This window comes from Podarcis tiliguerta, assembly GCF_965153285.1.
Source record: "Podarcis tiliguerta genome assembly, chromosome: 12".
Taxonomy (NCBI): Eukaryota; Metazoa; Chordata; class Lepidosauria; order Squamata; family Lacertidae; genus Podarcis; species Podarcis tiliguerta.
In genome coordinates this window covers 36,127,851-36,145,871 of record NC_139545.1, presented here as the reverse complement: position 1 = coordinate 36,145,871, position 18,021 = coordinate 36,127,851, and the positions used below count along the sequence as shown (strand labels likewise).

The 18,021-nt window shown below is 42.0% G+C and overlaps 1 protein-coding gene across 2 annotated transcripts in view; it reads right to left on the bottom strand.

Annotated features, from left to right (window-relative positions):
- LOC310660737 (macrophage mannose receptor 1-like) overlaps nucleotides 1–18,021 on the bottom strand; it is a 47,465-nt gene that overhangs the window by 1,085 nt on the left and 28,359 nt on the right. Inside the window, exons 20-29 of one of the 2 annotated variants that reach the window (XM_083405707.1) lie at nucleotides 14,763–14,905; nucleotides 13,131–13,245; nucleotides 12,066–12,214; nucleotides 10,513–10,618; nucleotides 9,396–9,628; nucleotides 8,248–8,413; nucleotides 6,825–6,977; nucleotides 4,994–5,104; nucleotides 3,391–3,600; nucleotides 2,154–2,192 (exon numbers count right to left, since the gene is read on the bottom strand). In XM_083405707.1, the coding sequence (XP_083261833.1) occupies nucleotides 2,154–2,192; nucleotides 3,391–3,600; nucleotides 4,994–5,104; nucleotides 6,825–6,977; nucleotides 8,248–8,413; nucleotides 9,396–9,628; nucleotides 10,513–10,618; nucleotides 12,066–12,214; nucleotides 13,131–13,245; nucleotides 14,763–14,905 (1,425 nt within the window). Of the gene's footprint in view, nucleotides 1–2,153; nucleotides 2,193–3,390; nucleotides 3,601–4,993; nucleotides 5,105–5,470; nucleotides 5,600–6,824; nucleotides 6,978–8,247; nucleotides 8,414–9,395; nucleotides 9,629–10,512; nucleotides 10,619–12,065; nucleotides 12,215–13,130; nucleotides 13,246–14,762; nucleotides 14,906–18,021 lie in introns of those variants that run through there. The other variant, XR_014503625.1, reaches the window with a different exon arrangement.

Sequence of the window (18,021 nt, the reverse complement as noted above, 5' to 3'; positions counted from 1 at the left end):
CCCCCCCCGGCCGTAGATAAGCAGTACAAAGAGAAAGCAGTCTCTTACCAATAATAGAAATGTTTAATGAATGCAGCAAAGGAACAAGCGACCATTTTCAGAGTGCAGGTGTTCCCAATTAAGGTTCCTCCTACTTCCCTCTAGTCACTTCCATCCTCTCGTCTCCTAGCCACCTGACCTCTCAATCATTGAGCCTTTTGCACAGCCAGCTTATCTTATCAGTCCCTAGCCTTGGGACTGAGAGGTTGCACATCTTCCAGTGAAAGAGTGTCTACTAGCTCACTCTCTTCCTGGTCTTCTTGCTTTCACCTCCCAGTTCTGCCCAACTAGTGCCTTCTGAAGTGTGCCCCTCAGTGAACCATTGTTCCAAATCAACACTACTTCACTGCTCCAGTGGAGTTTCAGGATCCTGGCCATGAGCAGAGCACCACCATTCCTCATCAGAGTTGTACTCCTCAGCCTGGTCTCTGATATGCAGCATGCATGGCCCTGGCACCGAAATTAGTGAGTGCCCGGCTCCTTCATGGGGAACTTTGTGGGTGCTCGGGCATCCAGGGCCCCAGGGAGGCACCTATGGTGAGTGCAATGTAAATTTAATTTAATTACTAGCTTTGGACTTTAACTTGTTGTTGTTGTTGTTGTTGTTTAGTCGTTTAGCTGTGTCCAACTCTTCGTGACCCCATGGACCAGAGCACGCCAGGCACTCCTGTCTTTCACTGCCTCCCGCAGTTTGGTCAGACTCATGCTGGTAGCTTCAAGAACACTGTCCAACCATCTCGTCCTCTGTCGTCCCCTTCTCCTTGTGCCCTCCATCTTTCTCAACATCAGGGTCTTTTCCAGGGAGTCTTCTCTTCTCATGAGGTAGCCAAAGTATTGGAGCCTCAGCTTCAGGATCTGTCCTTCCAGTGAGCACTCAGGGCTGATTTCCTTAAGAATGGATAGGTTTGATCTTCTTGCAGTCCATGGGACTCTCAAGTCTCTTCCAGCACCATAATTCAAAAGCATCAATTCTTTGGCGATCAGCCTTCTTTTTCTTTATGGTCCAGCTCTCACTTCCATACATCACTATTGGGAAAACCATAGCTTTAACTATGCAGACCTTTGTCAGCAAGGTGATATCTCTACTTTTTAAGATGCTGTCTAAATTTGTCATTGCTTTTCTCCCAAGAAGCAGGCGTTTTTAAATTTCTTGACTGCTGTAACCATCTGCAGTGATCATGGAGCCCAAGAAAGTAAAATCTCTCACTGCCTCCATTTCTTCCCCTTCTATTTGCCAGGAGGTGATGGGATCGATGGCCACGATCTTTGTTTTTTTGATGTTGAGCTTCAGACCATATTTTGCTCTCTCCTCTTTCACCATCATTAAAAGGTTCTTTAATTCCTCCTCACTTTCTGCCATCAAAGTTGTGTCATCAGCATATCTTAGGTTGTTGATATTTCTTCCGGCAATTCTTTTTTCTTTGTGGTCTGGGCTTTCTTGTCATTTCATGTCACATGCGTTATAATAGTCGGACCCAAAGAGGACTGTGCTGGTCTGTGGTGGGATAAGTGCTCTTCCTGTGCTTTTTAGATTTATTTTACAGCATCTACATGACAACATTGGCATCAAAGTACCTATATCTCCCCCCACCCCAATTTAATCTAGACTCTTTCTGTGAAAAATCTGATGAGATAAAAACAAACAAAACCTGCAGCCTATGTCCTATTTGTGATATGTGATATTAAGCTCCCACATGGAAGTGAATCAGAGTACAAGCTTGCCTTTGGAGTCTGTGACAACTTACAGTTACTAGTCTGAAGGGGTTTGGTGCAGCGATTCCTCAACATAGCCTATGTGAGTAAGCAGCTAGGAGGAGTGACACTTCTGTTTCTGTGTGGCAGCTGCTGTTTACCTCCCAGAATGCCCTAGAACAATGCTACATCTGGATAATTAATTTGGGGGGTGGGGTGGGATGGGAGTAAATGGTTGCCAGCAGTCATTTTAAGTATGTCCACTACCTGTCAAAGGTAATCCTCTCAAAAGACCCTCAGACATTTGTCTCTTTAATTTTGAATTGGAAGGTTTTTTTGGGGGGGGGGATGTTTAGTCCAGTGCTCCAGATAACATACATGCCTACACTTTTAACTTGGTTATTTTCATAAAACAGTCTTACCTGTACTTTTTGTAGGTACTCCACTTGCCTCTTCAAAAACTGTAAAATAAAGGATATGCTTAAGGGGCAATAAAATATACCATAGCAAATTACACAATGAAGCTAATGTAACAAGGGATTTCTATGCTCCCTTATATAATCAGCCATGGTCAAGAGTTTGGCTTCATCTCTTTGAGATAGTTGAGGTTTCTGAGCACTTTTCAAAGGCAGACCCACTTAGTGCACATGAAAATAATCCAAGCAGGATTTAACTAAGGTATGTGGCCAAATGAGATATCTCAAGGAATGTGAGATGCACTGGCTTTAACTGTGGAGATGCACTCCTGGCCACCAGAGAGACCTAGGCATCTGTGCTCAGAAGCATGTCAATACTGTGAACCTATGTCTTCAGGGGGCATGTTACCCATTCCAGCACAAGCCTTCCAACTGACCAAGAGCTCCTCTATCTTGCCGGATTGAGTTTCAGTTCGTTCACCCTCATCCAGTCCATTGCAGATGACAGGCATGGTTTAGAACCTAGACAGCTTCCTTGGATTTAGGTGGAAAGGAGAAATAGAGCTAGGTAGGTGTCATCAGCATATGGGTGACACTGAACCCTGAAACCCCAGACAACTGCCCACAGAAGTTTCATATAAATGTTAAATAGCATGCGGGGCAGAACAGAACCCTGAGGGACAACACAGGACAACAGCCAATACTGTGCCTCCAAGTCCCATCTCAGCAAGGCAGCACAAAAGGATACCATGGTTGGTCGTATCAAAAGCTGCTGAAAGGTTCAGCAGAACCAACAGGGCCACATTCTTCCTGTCCAACTCCTGGTATAAGTCATATGCCAAGGCCACAAAAGCCATCTCAGTCCCATAAGCAGGCTTGAAACTGGAAACCCACCCCATCTGGGCAGCAGAACCATAGACGTGAATTCGTGGATAAATTTAAGAAGAGGACAGATAAAGATATACTTCTAGTACTATGAATCTAGCCAGAGAAAAGTTAGACAGGAGTGTATTATTGATTCTATACAAGTCTCCAGTCCTATTTTTCTAGAAAAAGAGATGCCGGAACTCACCATGAACGCCTCTCTTCTCTTATAATGGCAATGGCACCCGCCTGATAGGTGCTGGAAATGAGTTCCAGTGAATTCTGGCTGAAAAAAGACCTGCAAGTCTTCTCAGCGTTCAGATACTGCTTTGTATCATAGGTATCACTAAATCAACTATAATAAACATTGAAGTCTTACCTTTGTTTGTTTTACAAATAAATCCACGCCAATGTTTGCAGTCTCCTTTGATCCACTCTCCACTATCACCGTACATGAAAATGCAATAGTTCCAATAGTCAGGAAGACCTGAAGCAGGTCCCATAAATTCATATTCTGGATCAAATATGGGCTCTTCACCTTTCCAGTTAATAAAATCCAGTGCAGTGTTATCTTCCCATACCCATTCTCCTAATTACAAAAGTACATGATTGTTATAATGACTATAAAGGGAAGAGCAACACGTTGTAATGCATTCTATATTGGAAATTCATTTTAAAAGTATACTTGCTGTTCTTCTTCTGAAGCTTTTTCAGTCTGGAACATATGCACGCAACCTCAATTATTGTATAATACATTGCTGATATAAGCTTATGTCCTACATTTTTCTGCTTGTGAAAAATGGTGAGGATATCTCTGATTTCTGCCATTACTGCCCCCCCTTGTCCCCAAACCATATATTTTCGAATGGCTGCTGGCTCTCAGAAACAACATTTTGATAAAGTTATGTGGTTGTCCTGTGAAAGATGGGGCACTTCAGATCAAAGCCATAATTAACATTGTCAGTTGCTAAACCTCTTGTTCTCCTTTCTCTAAACTAGGAAATACATGTTTTTCATACTTGAAAACTGATTTGCTACATCAGTAGCAAATCCCAACAACTCTCTTTTGGTGGCAAATGACTAGCTCTTCTATCTTCATATAATGAACTGAATTAACAATCAAGTAGTAGAATGAGAAGAGGTAACTATCTCTCCCCTCCTAATTTTATTAAGTCTGACAATATGGAAGTTTCAGGCAGTCAAATGCAATGCATGTTTACTCAGGCAGAAGTCATAAATGGCTTGGGATCAGGCAACCTGAAGACTACCTGAACCTATTTTAAAAGTGCGCAGATCTTCCAAAGATGCCCTTCTATCTGTCCCACCTACACCAGATGTCTATTTTAGAGGAAGTTGATAATGGACCTTCTCAACAGCTGCTCCAAGGATTTGAATTCCCTGCCAAGGAAGGCTCATTTTGCCCCCTCGCTGAAGGGACTACATGCTTTTGAGTTAAAGAGAGTTTTGGCCTACTAAGATGATGTGGTTGGAAGTACTCTCTGTTTTCTTCAGTAATTTAATTTTTTAAAAAAGTTTTAACATGCAGCCAATTTAAATGTTCTTCTTAAAGTTGTTTCTCCAATGGTTTGATATTGCTTCTTTTTCATGACTTTTTATTGTGGATTTAATTATTGTTAGACACCTCTCTTCCATGGCTTGCACTAGGATGTGGGGAAAGGGTACAAGAAAGCAAACGACAATTCCCTTGGAGGGGCAGAAGGCAAAATGATAATGGACATGCCAGGAGATATTACTCTGAACATGAGTGAGGTTTTCCCCCCCGAATGCTTGCCAAGAGTAGTCATAAATGCAAACAGGGATGAATTTGCTAGCTCTGTTTGCTAACACTGACGGTATTTCCAGCTGAGCTCTTTCATTTCATAAAGAAATAAATGTGTGCCATATTTTAACATACTTATATACATGGATAAATATTACAAATCTGTTATCTTAAAAATAAATATTAAATGTAAAGCAATCACCATCTATATTTTTGAATAATCCTATCCAAAATTCTCGTCGGCGGAATTGCTGAGTGTGTTCCACCAAAAATTCCTGCTCAGCTAAATCTTCTATTGAAGTCAGGGTGCTACCTAGAAAACATCAAATGGGTAAAGTCAACTCATTAAAATTTGTCTTCCCATTAAAAATAAACATGAAGCAGCCCATTAGGCTAAGACTGGTACTGGCAACAATATGAAGTTATAGAGATCTAAGAGAAAGTGTCTGCCCAGTGGAGGCTGATCCTTTCAGAGCACGTAGGGCATTGCCCCACCAAACTCAATGTGCCCTCGACCAGCCTCGACTCAGTTACTTATAACTGAGGGGCTGCACTTCCTGTCTGTCTCAGAGTTGCCTTTGTATAAGTCAGCAGAGAGGAGGATGGGGACAAACTGGAGCTGGTTGGGTTCTGCCTATCATTGGCTTTAGCTCTGCCAACTTGTGTTGGCTTCACTTACTCTTGGCTTCCCTGCCTTCTGCCCTCCGAGTCCAAATGGGCACCAGCCTCTACTGTATAGCCATGTCTTTCAAATCTCTGTGATTGCTGTTCAATTGGTTAATGTTTTAGTGGAGAAGAACCTTTGTAACTTCGTCCGTTTATTAAGTGCATAATGAAAAAGAAAGCCATTCAGTCAAATTTCAACAGAAAATAATTTGCAAGGTAGATGCTTCACAAAAAATGGAGCTTTAATACTTAAAAAACCCACCATAATTCACCCTGTTCTTCAAGTTACAGTACACTAAAAACATTTCTACAGCTTTCTAGCATCAACCCAAGAGAAAGCTAACACTCTATCAAGATATTTTATATTGATAAGTTGGGGAAAAGATCATCAGAAGACAGAAGCAAAAGTACAGTGTGCTTTTGATGTCATGTCTGCTGTGCCAGCCTCTAAAGCAGAAGCAATTTAATTAATTCATTTTTTTAATCAAATAGAAATTGTTGCAGTGTTATCCATCAGTCTGAAGCAGGATACAAGTTTCATTTAATGAGCTGCAGTGATGCAAGGAGAAATAATAGTATAAGTAATCTGGACTGGTAGATATGGTGGGAAGGAAATGAAAACTGAATGGAGACTTGCTGGCAGACCAAGATGGCAGCAACAGTGGGGTGGGTGACAGCACCTTTCTAGGGAAAGGAAGACATGAGTTAGTGAAACTCATTTTCGAGGCACTGGCAACTCTACCCACTTCATCTCCCCTATGTTTGCCTTCATTCGCCAAGTCTTGCATTAGGCACCTACATCACCACCAGGAAAAAGGCACTGCCATTTGCATATACCATTGTAATTCCCCCAACAGTGGAGAAATACTCAGTCTGGGCTCATACGTATTTAGGGGAAATTAAAATGGCAGGCCACAGAAACCAAGCTTTCTGACCACACCATGCCTGCTTGGGGAGAAAGCAAGTGAAGGGGAGAAAGAGCTGGATGGTGAGTCCATCAGAGGAGAAGGCTCAGGACAGCTGTATACTGGTCTCTCTCAATATTCTTTTAATGCTAAAACTTTCTGTTGTTGGATTCAGGAAATAAGAAATAAGTTTCTGGGTGAAGGGTTATTTCTTCCATTCCTCCTGGTTTCTCCAACCTTATGAATCTTACTGATTAAAACAACACAGTTTTCATCCAGAGAACCCCACTGCCCCAAAGATAACACACATTTGTTGTTGGCAGGAATTTCAGCCTCTGTCTCTGGTCAAAGTTCAGAATCCTGTATCCACTATAAGCCCCACTGAACTCAAAGGGACTGTTCTATCTATAGTATTGGATACTAACCACCACTACCACTGATCTGATTCGAAATGGCACCCACCTAGCTGAGTACATCTTATGAATGCTTGTGCCCATGTATCTGACGTAGGGTAGAATTGATAGCAATGAGTCCGAAAAGGAACCCAAGCTTTTGGGTATCCTTTTGATGAAGGGCATTCTCCTAGGCTCTGTGGTTCTTCCGCTGGGATGTCACCTGTTATGGAAAAAACATATTTTTCTTTTTTTCAAAAAATTATAGTTACCTGAAAAATCTATAAATACTAGGGGTGTGAAAAACATTTGGACAAATCATGCATCAGGGGATGAAGCAGGGTACCTTAGAGGAATTTTCGGCTTGTACAAGGTGAAATGGAATCTGTTTGCACTATTTGCACAAAGCAGGGACCATGGAAGTGCTTGATGGCAATCCAGATATTTGTGTAGCAGCTGCAGGTTTGCAGCTTATGAAGGCAAAACAGGAAGACACCCAAAGAGTTTGATGAAGTACTAACACTGAGGGGAGGGGCAGGTCAGGAAGCATGGTCAAGAAAATGGTCCCGACAGATGTGTCTTTGGGGCTTTGAAGCCCTTGGCCCACCAGCCCCCTGTGAAATCCCTTGAGACTTCTCAGCCTCCAACTGGATCTTAAAATTGCCCTGTGAGAAGCAGGAAGCTGATGCTCACTCCGTCTTGGAGCTGCCATGCCACTGGACAAATGTGCTCCACTCACAAGGGCATGTAGAGCAATGATTGAAACAAACTGCTTCAGACAAGAGCTTGCTGAATGTGAAAATGAGTGTACCAGAACGCCAGCATCACATGACAGGGGAAGGTACAGCAGACATCGCAGTGGGGAGGGGACAAGGAAGGAGAGCTTTGTTTTGATGGACAGGTCAAACTTGCATCAGAGGTGGAAAGAAAATCCTTTCATTCTTTCTCACCACAAAATGAATTTTCAAGGTGCCTAGCTCAAAGACCCCTGGACAGATGACAGGGTGTGCTTTTTAACCCACATATGCTTCTCTCATGTTTGCATTTCTCAGACCAATTTAAGAGAATTATGGGATAATGTTATGCATCCCAAAACTGTAACATCTGCTCTTGTGGGTAAAGCATTGCAGTGAACCTCCTGAAACATGGAAGGATTAATAGCTTTAGAAAGTCAACATCGCCTGAAAATAAAAATTAGAAAGTTGTAAATGTTTTCTTAAAAATAACAACACTCCTATGTCTCTCAAGTTAAAACCAGTGGGACCTAAAATGGAGTTATCTGATACTGGATTCTTTATTGTAAACTCCACTCTATTTTCACTGATCTATTTGTTATCATTTGATAGTTTGAATAGTACCATATTGTTCATTTATTTCCTATGAAAGAGGCAGAAGTACCAAGAACGCTTTTCTCATCTCTGTGCTCAAATGGGGACCTTACTGAAATTAGAGTTTGATGTCTCATATTAAAACAGATATTTTTCTTTGATTACCATGATGTCGCTCACAGACAGTGAAGAATGTTTCATTGCAAGTTCCTGTTTTCCAGTGACCATCAAGGTCTAGGTAGACACAGGCTATCTTCTGCTTTGGCTCTTCAGGAGCCCAATTAGTATATGTCAGTCTCCGGTTGTTAATCCACTTGTATTGCTCACCAGTCTAAAATACAAATGCACAGTGGGACAACACTTGAAAAAAACCTTTGAGGTTCATTTCCCATAAGATGCACTTCATGTGATTTACTTTGGTTTCTCCTTCATTCTAATGTCCACACACATTCACTCCCTTAATAATCTTTCAGGAAAGTCATTCTGGTATTGTTATATTTATAACATCTGACGTAATATGGAAAGCTAGTTGCCTCCATTAATATATGCTGGTTGTAAGCCCTTGTGTGTGCATTTGCTGCAGAAAGAAGCAGCATGAAGAAAAGAGAATGTAAATGCAGCTGCACAGCAGAAAACATCTTGAATTGCTTATCTTTTTGTCTGACAACTGACCTTTATATAGGACTTATAAACATAATGTATAATAATTATTATTTTATTATTTGTACCCCGTCCATCTGACTGGGTTGCTCCAGCCGCTCTGGGAGGTATAGGATTTACAAGAGATAAGACCTATGTGTTGGAGAATTAAGTTACTGCATGAGGAACCTTTTTCTTTTCACAGATGAGAGTGAAGGCAAAGGTTCTTCTTCTTCTTCTTCTTCTTCTTCTTCTTCTTCTTCTTCTTCTTCTTCTTTTGTTTAATCACATGCATGCCACCCTAGCAGGATTCTGTACAGGAGTTGGTACTTCTGAGAATGCTCATGAAAGGTATTACTGTGCTTTAAATGATATTATTTAATGGATATTATTTCTGAATGGGCAACTCCTCTGAGGGTGTGTGTATGAGAAACAGAAAAGGATAAACAAGAAATGCAGAGTGGTTGAGTTGCCTCTGGCTGGAGGGATTCTCTTGGCAAAACCTTTTGGGTTATTATGGATGTTTATACATTATCAATTGGTTATATCCAAAGCTGTTTGAGGGAAGTTATGCTCAATAAAATGAGTTAATAAAAGCCCTGCACTTTCTAACTACACACCTTTGAATACAAACCTTTGATGTGAATACACTAATGTTAACTGCATATACTCACCATTTTGCTGTTCAAGCCAATCCACATGGGCTGCCTATATTTTAACACCTGTAGCCACAGGAATGACTGAATGTAGGGATTCCAAATGCTGGCAAGCTCTGCCTGTTCAGAATTGCATTTTTTCCTGGCCTCTTCCCATGTCATTTTGGGGCCAGCAAGAGAGTAACTGCTGTTTCCAAAGAGGGTATAGCCAGGGGCTGGAATCGTCATTTCAGAGCGTGATAATGCAAGGTCTATAGGAATAAAGAGAAAAGGCAATAAAGAGAAAAGGCAAAAGCTCATTTTACACATTACACTATCCTTAAATTTCATTTCACCTGACACCGAAACAGTTCTGTTTTAAACTGAGGTTGGAAGGCCACCCCCCAGGGATTCTTTAGTTGTGTTTCCCGCATTGAAGAGGGTTGGACTTGATGGCTCTACCATTCTATGATTCTGTTAAATTTCTGAATACAATCATCCTGCAACATCTTATACAAAGCTGAAATGAAACATTTAGAAACCTTGTTGTGTACTTTTAAATGTGGACAAGTCCAAGTTTTAATTAAAGACAGATCTGGATCAGACCACAGAATACATTTTCTTTACAATCAAATTCCTAATAAGTATTCACAGACCTATTTGAAACCCATCTTCATTGTTTCCAAAGACTTTGCAGTTTTTCAAGGTGGGTTCAATAAACACCCTCCAAGGAGTGTGGCTGTACAAATGGGGTTTGGGTCTTTTTTAAAAAAATTGAACAGGTCAGTGGAGAAGCCTGTGATTTGATCAACTGAACTGGGCTCCATATTATTACACTAGAAGAGAACTAAACCTATGTCAGCAGCCTCATACTGTCCTATTTTTAGGATGAGCTGTAGAAAAATCAAGTTGCATATCAATAGGCACATATAGTAACTGTGGTTCTTTGGCATCACGGTTCACTTCAGTGCATGTATAAAATTATGCTGTCATGACTGCTGCTTTCTTTGCTGTATAATAGGGAGTATGGAATCTCTACTACATTGCTGACAATCCGGTTTTCTTTCTGGCCAAAATGAAATGGCACAGAAAATGGGTTGGGACTCATTAAGATGGATTTAGCAATGTTCTCTGTTACTTCTCTTCCAACACGTACCGGTGTTTCTTTGGCAGATGTAGCTTTTCTTTGAATAACAATTTCCACTTCTCCAATTTCCTGCCTCTCTTTCAGGTTCCTTCATTATAAAAACGCAGACGGTTTTCTAAGGAACGAAAATGTAAGAAAGTAACAAGTCAAACAAGAGCCACCTTACTCTTTGCCTTTGCACACCTGATGTCTGCATCTCTTCCCTACTTAATGCTCTACCCACTGATAACCATGGATTACTCTGGACCACCCAACCAGGTGTAACCCACAGTGATCCAGAGCTATATCAGCCTTACTCAACTGATGCCTGGATCTCCCCAAATCAGCCTGTTTTGGTTTGAAACACACCCACCCCATTTTTTGTGATTTTCATCATTCAAATTATTTTACATTCATTATAACCTTACATTAAAGAATTAAACATTGACTTCCCTTCCACCTTTCCACAGCTTCCTCCAACTATCCATTGCAGCTGCTCATTCTAGTCATTCCTTATCTTTTGTTTCTCATTTTATCTCAACATAACTTAGACTGTTGAATTTAAACCTACTAATGTTCTAATCTGTTTGCAATGATTCCTCATGTACTCTAGAAACATTTTCCAACCCTCCTTAAATATGCTTTCCTCTTGTTCTCTAATTCTGCTGGTTAAACTAGCCAGTTCTGCATATTCTGTCATCCTCAACTGCCATTCCTCCCTCATCGGGACTGCTCTCTCCCCCTCCATTTTTGAGCATACAAAATCCGAGCTGCAGTTGTTGCATAGAAAAATACTCTTTTGGGGGGGGGGGTGTCCTTGGGGACTATTATTCCAAGAAGAAATGCCTCTGGTCTTTGTTTTGGTCTGAAACTTGGTCAAATTTGTTATACAGCCCTTGTATCGCAAGGCCCTTTCCACCTGGCCTAGAAGGGGGGACCCAGACTCACCCAGCCCTACTATGTTAAATACCGTATGCATTCTATAGTTGATCTCCTTTGCAATGTTTTATTTTGAAATCTTTAAGATATTTTAGTTTTCTGTTACTTTGCTTTGACTGCATACTCTATATTTGACTTTCTTCAGATTGCTTTATTTATGTTTTATTGATTTAATATGCTGTAAACCCCTTTGAGGTTTCTCTTAAAAATATAAAGCGGTATAGAAATTAAATAAATAAAAATAAAATAAATACTACAGAGGACATTTCTTGTTTTAAGGGGCAAGAGGCGGAGAGTAACATTGATTACATTTTGATTGGGATTTCTTGGACCCATTGAAGCCGTTGTCTAATCTGTTGCAGTCATTTGGAATCCCAATTCTTCTATAGCAATGGTTTTCAACCTTTTTGAGTCCATGGCTCCCTTGACCAACCACATTCATTCTGTGGCTCCCCTATGGAAGCCACTTACACCGGGGTTCTGTTATGGGACGCACGTAATTGGGGATTTCTGCATTCTGCCCCTTTTCGACACAAGTTTTACTCGCAATTTTGCAATCTGCTGGGAGGGATTAGATATCCACTACGACAGTAGCTTCATGGATCCAAAAGAAAGACATGAAAGCCTTCACAGGCAGTACTTACATCATAAGTCCCAAGTGGGAAGCCTTTGGCCCAGTTTGTATAATAGACAACACTTCTATCTTTCCATACAAATGTGCCTCGACCAAAAGTATTACTCAGTCCAATCCAAGGATCAGTGGAAGCACTTTGTAAATGCAGTGTCAGGAATGCTGAATGAAAATAAAGACACATATTTACATGACAGATTTGTTAAACTAATGCCCTTTATCTAATAAATGGTTAGTATCACTAGATACTAGTCATGGCTAGAATCACATTCCAGTAATTCCTCTGACAGGAAGATACCTTGAATAGGAGTGCCAGGACTTTTCAAATATGAGGCCACTCCCTATACAATATTTGCACACATCTGCAGCCACGCTCATAACTGGCTGGGTGTAGTGGAGAATAGGGATTGGGGTGGGGGTTTGTGGAGCTGTGAGGGGATAGGGAACATGGGGCTGGGGTGAGGTGGTTACATAAAGAAAGAAAAGTTGGCAATGGAATGGAAACTGGTGGTTAGGCAGAGTTGGCTACTAGGGGCAGCAGCCCCTAGAGCAGGGGTCTGCAACCTTTAAGACAAAAAGAGCCACTTGGACCCATTTCTGAAAGGAAAAAAACTGGGAGCCGCAAAACTCATCATTATAAAAATAACTTTTTTGTCACTTTTTTATTATTTCTTTGTTTGACCCCTCAGAATTACTCCTCCTCATAGAAATAGACATTAAATTAACAAGTTACCTTTTTTTGTGTGTGTGTTCTTCACTCCCCTTCAAAACAGTGACCAGCGTACATGCCCCCTTTCAATGCAGTGACCAGCGTACATGCCCCTTACAATGTAGCGGGCGGACGGGCGGAAAGGTGACGTCGGGACGGTGCGTGACTAACGCACACACCGCCCCCATGCGACGTCACAGCCAGTACAGCGCCCGCCACAGTGGGAAGTGTCGGGGCGCACAATGTGACTCCTCCCCTCGCTAGTATCCGCCCCGGAGCTGCGGCAAAGGTGTAAAAGAGCCACATGCGGCTCCGGAGCCGCGGGTTGCTGACCCCTGCCCTAGAGTGTTTTAAAACAACTGACCGCACCTTGAACGACTTTGTTTGGAATACTAGCCAGGTTTCCTCCTAGATCTTCACAAGCAGCTTGTGCATCAGACCAGTTTTTTCTTTCTTCTTCACGAAGGCCAAATAGTTGGAAGCACTGTGAGGGAGAGGTTGTGATAGGAATTTTATGGTCTTAGATATATGGTAATGTTCATAAGCGTACCAACCAAGCACGTACATAGATCAGCACAAGAAGACCAACCTGGAACCATTTTGATTCCTAAACTGACCAAATGTTTTCTCTGCAAGGTCAAAGGGAAATGGAAAAGCCTCCCCATTGTCTTTTCCTTCACAAATCCTGTCTTAAGGGTATGTCTTTGTTTGAATAGGGTGTGACCCTGTGACCTGGTCCAGGAACTAAGTATTTATCACTACAAAAGACTGGCCAGGCTACCCAGGCAATCCAATCAAGTAAACTGCCAGACAGGAGATAAACAACGACAGGAAAAAAACAACATTCAAATTTCTGTTTGAAGACCGCCTTTTCTGCCTTTTTCTGTGATGTAGGTATGATGTATCTGAGGGGTGGTCTTAGGTTACACCCCTTCTGTGATGTATGTATGATGTTTCTGGGGGTGGTCTTGATCTACAGGGTGGCAATTTCAAAAGTCTTTATAAGGCCTTCCGCGCCATTTTTCTGGGTTCCTCCTCTCTCCTGCACCCTGTTGCAATAGATCAATAAAGATCAAGCTTACTAGCTGCTTTGCTTCTCAGCATTCTCTGGTTGGCCTCTGTTATTTCTCTCCTACCAATAGGGAACCTATGTTACGACTCTATATGGGCTCTTGGATACCCCATAAGGGAAAAGGGCAATTTTTGTTTACAACAGGGGAAACTTCAAAATTCCATCACCCATGAATTGTTTAATGCAGTCAAGAGTCACGAAACGGTGCCGGGATAGCAGTAGCAGAAACTGATAGTTTAACTGGGTTTTAGAGTCATTGTAACCACCCCCACCCCCGATTCACGAACTGGAGGCGGAATCCCATGGGATCAGGGTTGGGGAGAAATCATGTACTCTAGAAAGGGCAGTTATCTCTGCTGATAGCTCTGCAAGTGCAGATATGCCATTGAAAGAGGGCCTACATCACATGATGCCATCAGACAAGGATGGAGGAAGGCAGAAATGAGGAACAAGGCTCTTCAAAGTGTTGGCTCTAGGAGGCCTGGATAAACAGCATTTGGGCTCTGCGTTAGGGAGCAAAACAGTCTGTATTTTTTCAGATGGCCATTTAATAAATGCTAATTTAACTTTAAAGAACGAAAAAATGCTGAACACTTAGTTTGAAGCCACTTTCAATGCTCTTTTCTGTAGCTTGCATATATCTTGAGCTTTTAAAATGCCAATTCCCCTATTTGACAATTAGGTTTTGTTTTGTTTTTAGTTTACATTATTTATCACTTTCACTGTTAGTTCCTTTTTTGCAGCTCAACAGACCTTTTCAGTCTTCATAGCATGTACCAAAGGCTGAGGGAAGATGTGGAATCTACAGAACAGAACTATGGACATGGAGGGCAATCTGTGCATATACAACTACTCTGGAAAAGTATTCATTGTCTGTGCCATAGTATCTGAAAAAAGGCTGATATATTTGCAATAGCTGTATTAGTTACCTTGTTACCAAAGAAGTGCCAGCCTTGAGGACAGCCTCCAAGAGGTTCAGGCGTTGTCGGAGCAACAGTTGAAGGGGCAGAACTGTTATGCCTTTCGCAGATAAATCTACTCTCAATTTCACAATTGAAGTCATTCCATAAGCCTGAACAGAGAAGTTGTTACGAGTCAACAGGTAAGCTCAAATCACTAGTACAGCCCATCAGGTACGTATTCCAAGTGATAGCTTAGCAACAAAAATAAAATGCAACAATAACAGCTGTACTGCAAGTATACTATGCTGTTTCATATAGGAGGTGATTTATAATGTAATATATATATATGGAGTACTTCATATTAGAAATGACTTAATTAAAGCCTCCAAGTTATTAAAACAACATATAAACAATAAGTCGGGGTAGTATTTCCTAAACTCTCCCTTGCTGTATTCCTTTGCTCAGAGAATGCTGAATTACAACCCAATCCTAACAATGTCTAGTCAGAAGTATTTGATTGGTATCTGTGATGGAAAGCTCAGGTAGGTCAGAGTGTGGTGATGCAGAGAGCTAAGTTGCAGCCTTACTTTGACTGGTTGCGGGTGTAGCTAGCCAGAGCAGGGTGGGCTCACCACTTTGGGAGGGAAAAAGGAAAAGTAGTTGAGAGTTGGAGTTCCTGGCATTCATCTGGATACTATAAATAGTCTCTGAGCAGGGTGTATTCCGCACTGAGGAAAATATCCACAGCCAGAGAAAGAAGTCTCTGAGCTTAGATTGAAAGCTTGTGATGAGTGTCCTTCAAGAGTATAAGAACCTGGTAGCTGAATTCGAGGCAGGAAAAGTGGAGTTGCGAGGGAATACTCTACGTGGGTCTCAGTTCAGTAGGAAGGGAATAAAACTTGCAGTGAGAGAAGTATAATCCCCAAAAAGATAGGTTGGGTGGGGTGATCCCCTGGTCTGGTATACTAATAGAGGAGCCTCAGTAATTTGATTTACAGAAGGTTGGGAAACTGACAGAAAGTACCAGCTTGTTTCAGACAGGGGCGTAGCTTGGTGGGCAGGAGGACCATAGGCCTGGGCCCACAAATTTGGGCAGGGGGGTGCAAACCAAGTGCCCTACACAGGGATTCCCACCCTGCCCTGTCTGCTGCCGAATCCCTCACTGAATAGCCACGTTGCCAACACGGGGGGGTGGGGTGCCTGATAAGTGGCTGCCTGGGCTCTCCCCTACACAGGGAGGCGGGCAGCACAGCGCAGTCCTGTGACCCCTCCGTGGCATTTATTATTATTATTATTATTATTATTATTATTATTATTATTTATTATTATGTTTCTTGAAAGAACTCTATCTCCTGTCAAAATCTTTTGTTTTACCCGTTTTGTTATAAAATAAAATCCTTCTCCTGTTTAACTTCCCTATGTCTCCAAGTACCAGAGTTTTCTTTTGTATAATAGCAAAAATAGCTAGTAGTAGTAAGAGGCCCCATGCCTCAGTATCCTTTAAAACACTTTAATACCCTGTCCTATCCAAAGGAAGACAATTAATGAGGTTTAACATAATCATCATCATCATCAACCTTTTTATTCGACCGTCAGTCAGAAAAGAAACATTTGTCAGTACACAGTTAAAAACATCGATAAAAATTTTAAAACTTAACCAACACTAAAATGGGTTAAGCAGATAGCCCTATATCAATACAGTCAATTATAGTCTTGCGACGCTTAAAAGCTAAAAAAAGAAATTTGGCCACCAAGGAAGGTATAGCTCCAGTGACATTATTTAGCAAGCGTAAAACCTGGTTTTCTCCGGGTAGGAAGCTAAATTGACGTAGAAGTGGGGCTATAAAATTTTGTCTAAGCTCTGCATAAGAAGGGCAAGTCAAGAGAATGTGTTCGGTGGAGTCAACCACACCCATGGCACAATGACAGGTTCTCTGGGCGTATGGTACTCCCCTGTACCTTCCCCACAATATCGCAGAGTCAAGGACATTTAGTCTAGCCGCTGTAAAAAGTCTGCGGTATTCCACATAGTGGATTTCTGCAAGGTAGGGAGCTGGTATGGTCCGGTAAATCTGGTCCCCTAGGAACATCCCTGGTTTTACCTGGGCTATGTCCTCTTGCCTGGCAATGTCACTCAGTCTCCGGGAAATCACAGCTCTAGCTTGATTATACGTCATAGACTCACAGTAAAGGTGAGACAATCCGCAGGATTGAACCTCATTAATGACCTCCCTTTCCCACGATGATTGGAAATCATCCCTCAATATCAAGGGGGCAATACCCACTGGTTTAAAACAAAGCTTGAGCCATAGCCAGAGCTTCGTCTTCAAGGCCACGTACCGTAGAGCTTGCCAGCCGACCTCTAATCTCATAACCGCACCCACTACCGAGGGGGGAATCCTAAGGATGGCTCTAAGGAATCGCGTCTGAATAGAATCAAGGTTCAAAAAATCCCTACGGGAGCCTAAAGAGATGCCCACCAAAAGAAGGGGGAGGACTTTCATTTGAAAGAGTCTCAGAGCTATCTTCACTGATTGAGCCTGATTCTTAGCATATAGAGATCTAATCTGGATGGCTGCTTTAGATGCATTAGTTGTTATATAGTCTCTATGGGGCAGAAAAGACCTATTTGACCGTATTACTTGTCCCAGATATTTAAAGCAGTTAACCTGCTCTAGGGGGATCCCGTTCATTGACCATCGATGGATTCTCGGTCGGGCAGAGAAGACCATGCTCTTGGTCTTAGCATAGTTGGGTTGGAGCTCATGCTGGTCACAGTATTCATGTAGAGCTTGCAACATTCTCCTCAGTCCAATAGGGGATCTGGCAAGAAGTGCGGCATCATCCGCATACAGAAGAACATTCAGAGATCGGCCTACTAATTTGGGGGGGTGGAATGCATCGTTGGCCATGTGAGTCACCAGTGAATTAATGTAAAAGTTAAACAATGCTGGGGCCAATAAACAACCCTGTCTTACCCCTCTAGTGGTGGTAACAGGGTTGGAGACTAGGCCTTTATTGTCAAGCCTGATTCTCAGAAAGGTGTTTGTATGGAGGCTGATAATCAGATGAAGGAGACGACGATCGATCTTTGTAGCGGCCAGTTTTGACCATAGCTGCTTTCTAGAGATTCGATCAAATGCCTGCTTAAGGTCAATAAAAGCCACATGAAGAACCTTTGGGGCTTTGCCGGCATACTTTTCCGCCAGATGATTCAAGGTTAATATTTGATCTATGGCAGATCTTCCAGGGCGAAAACCCGCCTGTTCATCAGCAATAATATTGT